Here is an 11,264-nt window from a genome sequence, read left to right on the forward strand (position 1 = left end):
AATGGAAATCCCTCCTGTGTCCTTTTGATACATTGCTATCATTCATTCAGCATTTCTTTATTTTCTGGCAGAAATATTTTCAGCTTATCTTATACTTTTTCTGCTTTAGCCCTGGAATCAGCCATTTCTTCAAGAAGCCTTATTTCCTTTTGGTGAAGAACAGTATTTAGAAACCAAGATGTATACACTTAGAGTACTAAATGCTACTTGGGTGTTGCTGCTTCTAGCTGTAGCAGGGCAGGAGAGCCCCAAATTGGGCTTAGCCCAGGAATGTTCTTGGCCTTGCTCAGGATGGAATTTAAGAGCAAGCTGGTGGTAGAAGAAAACAATCTTATTGAGGTGACAATGTTACAGCTCTGTAACTACTTCTGCAGAGTGGGACTACTCCATAGACAGTGTGTTGAGAGTAGCAGCTCAGGGGCAGTTCTGCAGTCATTTATACCTACTTTTACTTACGTGAAAATTAAGCGGTGAGTTATTCAGAATTTTCTAGAAAAAAGGTGGTACTTCTGGGTTGTTGCCATGGAAGAGGACAGTAACTTCTGGGTGTTGCCATTGGCAATGGTAAACTGACAGGGCACTGGTGGGTGTGTCTTACAGAGAGTTGCTTTCACCTCTTCCCTGTTTCAGCTAGTCTTCAATCTTGTCTGGAGTTGAGTCACCACCTTCTACCTCATAGCCACCCTCAGTAAACAGAGCTAGGAAATGTATGTATGTAAATAGGTTTTCACACACAGATTTATCTGTAAATATTTCTATATCTATTTGTGCATTTATATTGTAAAACCATGAGTTCATAATGATAGCTCCAATTCTAGTACACCAGGTTTTTTCAGGCCTTCTCCCTTCTCTCTTTCCATGTTGTAAATACCTTTTCTGTCAGTTAAAGACTTTGCTTCTGCCAGGCATGGTGGCTCACGTCTGTAATCCCAGCACTTGGGGACACCAAGGCAGGTGGATCACTAGGTCAGGAGTTCGGGACCAGCTTGGCTAACATGGTGAAACCCCGTCTTTACTAAAATTACAAAAATTAGCTGAGCATGGTGGTGGGCGCCTATAATCCCAGCTACTCGGGAGGCTGAGGCAGGAGAATCGCTTGAACCCAGGAGGCTGAGGCTGCAGTGAGCTGAGATCACGCCACTGCACTCCAGCCTGGGCGACAGAGCAAGACTCTGTCTCAAAAAAAAAAAAGACTTTGCTTCCATTATCCTCAATATATTTATTTATTCATTCAATTTACTTATTTGCTAAATGAAGCCAATTTTCTTATGATACCAGCTGTCTTCTCCACCTAGCATCTCCATGCATTACCCATCCAGGCACTGCCTAGGTGAATTCCCCAGTGTTCCCTCATTCCCTCAGTTCCTGGGTTGACACAATTATACTTATAATAAGAGAAGAGAAAGGTAGGGGACAGGAGGTTGCATCTTCATTGGGTCACTGTTCTGTCATGTATTTGTTCATTAGTTCATTTATTCATTCACAAATACAGACTTCTCAGTTCATTTATTCATTCACAAATACAGAATAAATTAGTTTATTTATTCATTCACAAAAATCAGACACTATGCCAGGCAGAAACAAGGACAGACTCAACATATACAGCCACTGCTCTCAAGGAGGCTACATTGTAGTGAGGAATATGAGAAATAAATAGTCGGTTATGTTATAATGTGTTAAGTGCTGTGAGAGTGAAGTACAAAGTGTGTTATGCCCTAGACTTACAGGTTAGGCCAACTTTTTCTGAATTAATTTCCATGGAATACTAATTTTTTGCACTGTTAATAGGAATTGAGTAACTTGAGTTTCCCTGGTCAACTATATTAAGGGAAATCTGGGTTAAACCAGGTTAAATTAGTTTCTTTACCACAGGCCTTCTTTACAGAATATAGCGCAATAATGTACTTTATGAATCTTTATGTCAAGTCTCTCAGATTCACTTGAACACACCACCCTTGCTTTGTTCTGTGGATATTTGCAGAATATCTTGTGGAAGTGTTTCAGGGAACAAATTTTGAGAAATAAGATTTAGTCTTATTTTAATTTTATGATTTTTAATGCCACTTATGGTTAGTAAAACCTTCAAAACTTTTGGCCAGGTGCAGTGGCTCACATCTGTAATCCCAGCAGTTTGGGAGGCTGAAGCTGGTGGATCACTTGAGGTCAGGAGTTTGAGACCGGCCTGGCCAACATGGTGAAAGCCCGACTTTACTGAAAATACAAAAATTTGCTGGGCATGGTGGTGGCCTATAATCCCAGCTACTTAGGAGGCTGAGTCAGAAGAATTGCTTGAACCTGGGAGGCAGAGGTTGCAATGAGTTGAGATTACCCAACTGTACTCTAGCCTGGGCAATAGAGCAAGACTCCATCTCAAAACAAAAAAATTTTTTTTTTTTTTTTTTTTTTTTTTTGAGGTGGCGTCTCACTCTGTCGCCCGGACTGGAGTGCAGTGGCCGGATCTCAGCTCACTGCAAGCTCCGCCTCCCGGGTTTACGCCATTCTCCTGCCTCAGCCTCCCGAGTAGCTGGGACTACAGGCGCCCGCCACCTCGCCCGGCTAGTTTTTGTATTTTTAGTAGAGATGGGGTTTCACCGTGTTAGCCAGGATGGTCTCGATCTCCTGACCTCGTGATCCGCCCGACTCGGCCTCCCAAAGTGCTGGGATTACAGGCTTGAGCCACCGCGCCCGGCCCAAAAAAATTTTTTTAAGTTTTTTTTTTTTTTTTTTTAAGTAGGAGGGTTTTAACAGTTTTATTGAAATGTAATTCACTGGCCAAACATTTTGGTTGTTTCTGCTTTTTGGCTATTACAAACAATGCTACTATGAAGTTTTACATACAAGTTTTTGTGTAGACATGTGTTTTCATTTCTCTTGGGCATATACCTAGGAGTAGAATTGCTGGGTCACATAATGACTATGTTTAACCTTTTTTTGTTTGTTTGTTTTTTGTTTTGTGTTTTTTTTTTTTTTTTTTTTTGAGACAGAGTCTCGTTCTCTCGCCCAGGCTGGAGTGCAGTGGCCGGATCTCAGCTCACTGCAAGCTCCACCGCCTCCCGGGTTCCCGCCATTCTCCTGCCTCAGCCTCCTGAGTAGCTGGGACTATAGGCGCCCGCCACCTCGCCCGGCTAGTTTTTTTGTATTTTTTAATAGAGACGGGGTTTCACCGTGTTAGCCAGGATGGTCTCGATCTACTGACCTTGTGATCCACCCGTCTTGGCCTCCCAAAGTGCTGGGATTACAGGCTTGAGCCACCGCGCCCGGCCATTGTGTTTTTTTTTTTTTTTGAGACGGAGTTTCGCTCTCGTTGCCTAGGCTGGACTGCAGTGGTGATCTCGGCTCACTGCAACCTCCACCTCAGGGGTTCAAATGATCATCCTGCCTCAGCCTCCCTAGTAGCTAGGATTACAGGTGTGCACCACCATGCCTGGCTAATTTTTTATTTTTAGTAGAAACAGAGTTTCACCATGTTGACCAGGCTGATCTTGAACTCCTGACCTCAGGTGATCTTTGGGTCTCCCAAAGTGCCAGGATTACAGGCGTGAGCCACTGCACCCATCTATGTTTAACCTTTTTAGGGAATCCCAGACTGTTTCCTAAAGTATCTACAACATTTTACATAACCACCATCAGTGTCTAAGGGTTCCAGTTTCTCCACATCCAATGCTTGTTATTATTTAGTTTTTCTTTTATAGCTGTTCTAGTAGGTATAAATGGGTATCTCATTGTGGTTTTGATTTGCATTTCCCTGATTGTTAAGCATCTTTTCATGTGTTTTTTGGTCATCTGTTTATCTTCTTTGAAGAAACATCTATTCAATTTATTTGTTTTAAAATTGAATTGTCTTTTTATTATTGAGTTGTAAGACTTCTGCTGGGCGCGGTGGCTCACACCTGTAATCCCAACGCTTTGGGAGGCTGAGGCAGGTGGATCACTAGGTCAGATCGAGACCATCCTGGCTAACACGGTGAAACCCCGTCTCTACTAAAAATACAAAAAAAATTAGCCTGTCATGGTGGCGGGTGCCTGTAGTCCCAGCTACTTGGGAGGCTGAGGCAGGAGAATAGTGTGAACCCAGGAGGCGGAGCTTACAGTGAGCCCTCCAGCCTGGGTGACAGAGCAAGACTCCATCTCAAAAAAAAGGAAGGCCCCGTCTCTACTAAAAAGACAAAAAAAAATAACCGGGCGTGGTAGTGGGTGCCTGTAGTCTCAGGTACTCAGGAGGCTGAGGCAGGAGAATGGCTTGAACCCGGGAGGTGGAGCTTGCAGTGAGCCGAGATCATGCCACTGCACTCCAGCCTGGGTGACAGAGCAAGACTCCGTCTCAAATAGTAATAATAATAATATAATCTAGGTGCAAGTCCTTTGTCAAATATATAATTCGCAAATTTTTTCTCCCATTATGTGTGTTTTCTTCACTTTCTTGATGGTATTCAAGCATAAAAATTTAAATGTTGATGTCCAATTTGTTTTGTTCTTTTGTTACTTGTGCTTTTGTTATAACTAAGAAAGCATTGCTTAATCCAAGGTCGTAAGAACTTACAGCTATGCTTTTTTCTAAGAGTTTTATAGTTTTAATTTTTGTATTTAGGTCTTTGATACATTTTGATTTAATTTTGTATGTGATGTAAGGAAGAGATCCACCCTCATTCTTTTGTATTTGGGTGTCCAGTTGTCCCAGCATCACTGCATCACTGAATAAAAACACTGTTCTTTCCCCCATTGAATCGTCTTGAATTGAATTTTCACCTTTGTTGAAAATTAGTTGACCATATATATGAGGGTTTATTTCTGAGCTTTCTATTCTGTTCATTTATCTGTATGTCTCTCTATCCTTTTGCTAGTACCACACTCTCTTATTACAGCATTGTAGTTTGAAATCAGAAAGTGTGAGTCCTTCAAATTGGATCATTTAAAAATTTGTTGCCGGGTGTGGTGGCTCAAGCCTGTAATCCCAGCACTTTGGGAGGCCGAGACGGGTGGATCACGAGGTCAGGAGCTCGAGACCATCCTGGCTAACACGGTGAAACCCCGTCTCTACTAAAAAAATACAAAAAAACTAGCCGGGCGATATGGCGGGCGCCTGTAGTCCCAGTTACTTGGGAGGCTGAGGCAGGAGAATGGCATAAACCCGGGAGGCGGAGCTTGCAGTGAGCTGAGATCCGGCCACTGCACTCCAGCCTGGGCTGGAAAAAATAAATAAAAATAAATAAATAAAAAATAAAAATTTGTTTGGCTCTCCTGGGTAACTTGAATTTCATATGCATTTTAGGATCAGCTTGTCAGTTCCTGCAGAGAAGCCAAATGGGTTTTTGACAGAGATTGCATTGAATTTGAGATCAATTTGGAGAGTATCAGCAACTTAACATTATTAATAAGTCTTTTGATTCATCATAGGATGTCTTTCCTTTTAGGTCTTCAGATTGTTTCAACAATGTTTTATAATTTTCAGTTTCTTGTACTTTTTTGGTTAAAATTTATTCAGAAGTATTTTATTCCTTTTAATGCTGTTATAAATTGTTTTATTAATTTCATATTCAGATTGTCCATTGCTAGTGTGTAGAAATACAATTTATTCTGTGACCTTGCTGCACTCATAGTCTAATTTTTCTTTGGTGGATTCCTTAGGATTTTCTAAATATAAGATCCTACCATCTGTAAATATTGTTGGCTGGGTGCAGTGACTTAAACCTGTAATCCCAGCACTTTGGGAGGCCGAGGTGGGTAGATCGCTTGAGCCCAGGAGTTCAGACCAGCTTGGGCAACATGGTGAAAACCCTGTCTATAAAAAATATGAAAATTAGCCAGGTGTGGTTGTACATGCCTGTAGTCCCAGCTCCTCAGAAGGCCGAGGTGGGAGGATCACCTGAGCCCAGGAAGGTCAAGGAGGTAGTAAGTCATGATTGCACCACTGCACTGGTGCCTGGGCCACAGAGTGAGACCTGGTCTTTAAAACAAAACAAAAAAAAGATTGTTTTACTTCTACTTAAATCTGGATTAAAACTAGATGCATTTATTTCATTGTTTTCCCCTCATTACCCTAGCTAGAACCACCAGTACAATGTTGAAGTGGCAAAAATGGACTTTCATGTCTTGTTGTAAAGCATAAGGATTTTGATTCTCATTTCTGACAAGTTTTAAACTTTGGTGACATTTTTGAATTCCTTTCTCCATGATCCTATTTTGGTTTATCTGATACAGAAAGTGAACTTTTTGAGGGCACTTTCTGTTGCTGATTTTTCTATATGGCTTTGAAATAAATAGATTTTAGTTTCAAATTAAGTCTTATTAATAATTATCACTGGCCAGGTGTGGTGGCTTACGCCTGTAATCACAGCACTTTGGGAGGCTGAGGTGAGTGGATCACCTGAAATCAGGAGTTGAAGACCAGCCTGGCCAACATGATGAAACCTCGTCTCTACTAAAAATACAAAAATTAGCTGGGAGTGGTGGTGCACACCTGTAATCCTAGCAACTTGGGAGGCTGAAGCAGGAGAATTGCTCCAACCCAAGAGGCAGAGGTTGCAGTGAGCCAAGATAGTGCCACTGCACTTCAGCCTTGGCAACAGAGTAAGACTCTGTCTCAAGTAATAATAATAATAATAACAACAACAACGTGTTACCTTGTTTTTTATGCATAAATATGAAATTTTATTATTATTGACTACCTACTAACAATTTGCATTACAAATCCAGAAAAGATAATGTAAAACATGTTAGTAGTCTTACAGAGCTTTTTTTTTTTTTTTTAGAGGTAACATGGTTATATAAAAATCAAATTAGATGGCCGGGCGCGGTGGCTCACACCTGTAATCCCAGCACTTTGGGAGGCTGAGGCGGGCGGATCATGAGGTCAGGAGATCGAGACCATCCTGGTGAACACGATGAAACCCCGTCTCTACTAAAAATACAAAAAAAAAAAAATTAGCTGGACGTGGTGGCGGGCACCTGTAGTCCCAGCTTCTAGGGAGACTGAGGCAGGAGAATGGCGTGAATGTGGGAGGCGGTGGAGCTTGCAGTGAGCGGAGATCGTGCCACTGCACTCCAACCTGGGCGACAGAGCGAGACTCCGTCTCAAAAAAAAAAAAAAAAAAATCAAATTAGATGAGAACATGTCGATTAAAAATAAAATAATAAAAATTTAAAAGCTAAACTGTAGTTGTAATACACTGGTAGAAATGAAAGAGGAACAATATAGGATGAGTCCTAAGGTCCCTTTGTTATTGTCAAGGGGCATTTTGCGGGAAAGCAAAGGTTCTCCCTAATTATAAACATAACCTAAATTATCCTAATTTATCTTAACCAGAAATAGATCTTCTTGAGAATGTATTTATCTTTTAAAATGTAAGTATTTTTTCAGTTATGTCAGCTTTGTGATGTGCTCTGTAATTTCAGATGATCAAATAGCTTTCAAATTTAATCTGGTCCTTCACTTTCAAAGAATTGTCCCTGGTTTAGTATTTCATAATCTTATTTAAGTTCATATCAGCAAACGTACACTAACTGTTTATAATGTGATGGCACTATCCTAGTACCTATGTGGGTATTGGGATGAGAAGCTCAAGTCCCTGTCCTCAAAAATTTACTTCCTAGCGTTGATGAATAATCAGTCTTCACTATTTATGATTTAAAAACCTTTGTTCATCATATGCTTTATTTAAAGATTGATAATCTGTTTTCCCATTACCAGGCTGCTTGCTCTTTGCTCTCCTAATTACTTGTTAGGACCTTTAGTAGCTTTCTTGTTTTCTGAGTATGGACGTTTTCCCTCAAGTAAGACATTACTAGTCACTGGGCGTGGTGGCTCATGCCTGTAATCCCAGCACTTTGGGAGGCCGAGGTGGGTGAATCACTTGAGGTCAGGAGTTCAAGACCAGCCTGGCCAACATAGTGAAACTCCATCTCTACTAAAAATACTAAAAATTAGCCAGGCATGGTGGCAGGTGCCTGTAATCCCAGCTACTCAGGAGGCTGAGGCAGGAGAATCACTTGAACCCAGGGGGCGGAGGTTGCAGTGAGCCAAGATCACACCATTGCACTCCAGCCTGAGCAATAAGAGCGAGACTCCGTCTCAAGAAAAAAAAAAAAAAAAAAGTAAGACATTACTAGTCATTTTGGCTATAGCAGCATATCGAAATTTCTTTAGGGAACAATGTATATAACAGGAGTTAGCAAACTTTTTGTGTAAAAGGCCAGATAGTAAATATTTTTGGCCTGTGGGTCACACACAATATCCTTTTTTGATATATGCTGCTTCTTTTTTTTGAAATATCTTTTAATATGGGAAAATCATTGTTTGTTTTCAGGCTATAGCAAACTAGGCTATAGTTCCCAAACCCTGGTTAGCCCACCTTTCTGAAAATATGTTCTGCAGATTACTAACTCCACTGGTTGCTCCTTGTAAAAAGGATTCCATGGTCAAATAAATTTGCCAAGTGTTCCATGCTGTGTCATTTTTAAGACTCGTTAAAATACTAAAGGCTTTAAAAAAATCCTTTGGTTTATAAGCTTCTTTCTCCATGGAGCTTTGTGATTCTTTTGTTTTGATTTGCTTATTGTTGAGTGTATTACCTACTTGTGTTCCATAGACTTCGTTTCTTAGGATGTTGTCCTATGTATGATTTCTAGGTCATTTCTTGATCATATTTTATAATCAGACCTTTTAAAAAATTATATTCCTCTAAATTTACTTTTTATCCATGACCACTTCAAGTTTATTTTAAAATATTCTGGGCCAGGTCCTGTAGCTTACGCTTGTAATCCCAGCACTTTGGGAGGCTGAGGTGGGACAATCACTTGAGTTTAGGAGTTTAAGACCAGCCTGGACAACCTGGTAAAACTCCATTTCTACAATAGAAAAATTAGCTAGGTGTGGTGGTATACACTTGTAGTCCTACCTACTCAGGAGGCTGAAGCAAGAGGAGCTCTTGAGTCTGGGAGGTTGAGGCTGCAGTGAGCTGAGATGGTGCCATGCAGTCCAGCCTGGGTGACAGAGCGAGACCCTATCTCCAAGGAAAAAAAACGAAGCCAAAAAAAAAAAAATATATATATATATATATATGCTTACCTGACTAGATTGTTTTACATTTAGACATGTAAAAAGAACTGGAATATCGAATTTCTCAGTGGATTTCTTTACTATCATTTCATAATACTGCTAACATATTTTTTTTTCCTCTCTTAACCAGGAAAAGTGGGTTGAAGTTGCCTCAATGAAAGTGCCTAGAGCAGGCATGTGTGTTGTGGCAGTCAATGGTCTTCTGTATGTTTCTGGAGGTCGATCTTCCAGCCATGATTTCTTGGCTCCAGGTACCTTGGACTCAGTTGAAGTTTATAACCCTCATTCAGATACATGGACAGAAATTGGTAACATGATCACCAGTCGTTGTGAAGGGGGCGTTGCTGTGCTATGAAATATAAAGCATAACAGAGCACAAGGAACATTTTGAAAATGCAGGACCTGACCTTTTGGAAAGCAAACATACATTTGGTGATAAGACCCTCTGATTCTATGAGTTTTCCATGTATTTGGTAGATAAATGACTAACGAGGCTGGGTGCAGTGGCTTCATGCCTATAATCCCAGCACTTTGGAAGGCTGAGGCAGAAGGATGACTTGAGCCCAGGAATTTGAGGTTATGGTAAGCTATGATCATGCCACTGCACTCCACTCTGGGCATGCGTGGAACGAGATCCTGTCTCTTAAAGAAAAAAACTAAACTAGAGTGATTTTTCTAAAAATACGAGAATGGATATGAAATATATCCCAATTAATAAAGAGCTCACACAGATTTGCCAAGCTTACTAATAATAGAAATGCCACTTATGCTGTAGAATTCTCCAGTTTAAGTGTAGACAAGTCCGGTTTTACAAATTTGTAAAAATTATTTACTAGACACTTCCTGGCAAATAGCCCCTTTAGCTACTTCTCCAGTGCAGTATAAGTTGTAACATAACCTTTATGTGATGTAGGAATAGTATCAATGACACAGTTTAAAGATCTCTGTATATTCACAATTGTATCCAGAGCATAATTTTCCATGACCATAATTTGAGCTACAGAGAAAAGCCAATGAAACGGATTCCTACTTTTATTTAATGCCAAGAGTTTTCATTAGCCCCAAACTTTTTATTGGCAGCCGATACACTAGGAGGGGTGTTTGGGAAATATCTATTTTTATAGATAGATACCTTTTTGCTTGATGATAAGTTTTTGCTTGCTCATATTTTTTGTCTTGATCCTGAGAATGCAAGTAAAGAATTAATAGGAGGTTCTTAGTGACCAGATGTTGTAATGGGCTATAGAGCCCAGCAGGCAGTATGTACCTAGAAATTTCTCTCTTTTTCAGGCTGGGCATGGTGGCTCACACCTGTAATCCTAGCACTTTGAGAGACCGAGGTGAGGCAGGAAGATTGCTTGAACTCAGGAATTTGAGACCAGCCTTGGGCAACATGACGAGACTCCATCTCTACCAAAAAATATATAAAAATTAACCAGGCGTGGTGGCTTGTGCCTGTGGTCGCATCTGCTTGGGAGGCTGAGGTTGCAGGATCACTTGAGCCCAGGAGGTCGAGGCTGCAGTGAGCCGAGATTGTGCCACTGCACACTGGCCTGGGTGACAGCATGATAACCTGTCTCAAAAAAAGAAAAAAGGAAATTTTTCCTTTTTTGCTAGATTGTTGTCACCAAAATTATCTGTTTGGCTTTAGGAAGAGGGAATTTTATTAGATTATCAAGCTTTGTGAAATTTATTTGTACTTGGGCAAACCTAAGTAAGAGCATACTACAAAGCTACTGCTTGGACGTGGAGGGCTAAATTGTAGGTCCTTCTGAAACTTTTTATAGACACTGACTTATAAATGTAATTTGAAAGTACCCCTTGACCCAAACAAAACTGCTTCTCAAAACTTCTCATTTTCTCCCTGAGAAGCATTCTAAAGAATTGTTCTCTGTTCATTTTTAAGAAAAAGAGTCACTGGGTGTATGATGGGGTTACTTTTAAGTTATGTCTACTGGCCAGTTGGAGCAATTTAAAGGTCTTGCATACAGTAAAAAATAATTTTTTGAGATGGAGTTTTGCTCTTGTTGCCCAGGCTGGAGTGCAAAGGCATGATCTCGGCTCACTGCAACCTCTGCCTCTTGGGTTCAAGTGATTCTCCTGCCTCAGCCTCCCAAGTAGCTAGGATTACAGGTGCCCGCCACCATGCCCAGCTAATTTTTTGTATTGGGTTGCACCATGTTGGCCAGGCTGGTCTCGAACTCCTGAC

At 40.7% G+C, this 11,264-nt stretch overlaps 1 protein-coding gene across 2 annotated transcripts in view; it reads left to right on the forward strand.

The window, feature by feature from the left end:
• Window positions 1–11,053, forward strand: part of IPP (intracisternal A particle-promoted polypeptide) — a 43,200-nt gene extending 32,147 nt beyond the window's left edge. The window contains exon 9 of one of the 2 annotated variants that reach the window (XM_033226592.1): window positions 9,186–11,053. In XM_033226592.1, coding sequence (XP_033082483.1) covers window positions 9,186–9,410 — 225 coding nt within the window. In that variant the 3' untranslated portion in view covers window positions 9,411–11,053. The remainder of the gene's footprint in view (window positions 1–9,185) is intronic. The other variant, XM_033226593.1, reaches the window with a different exon arrangement.
• The last annotated feature ends 211 nt before the right edge of the window (window positions 11,054–11,264 follow it).

The sequence above is a fragment of the Trachypithecus francoisi genome, unplaced genomic scaffold (assembly GCF_009764315.1).
Source record: "Trachypithecus francoisi isolate TF-2019V2 unplaced genomic scaffold, Tfra_2.0 Lachesis_group12, whole genome shotgun sequence".
NCBI lineage: Eukaryota > Metazoa > Chordata > Mammalia > Primates > Cercopithecidae > Trachypithecus > Trachypithecus francoisi.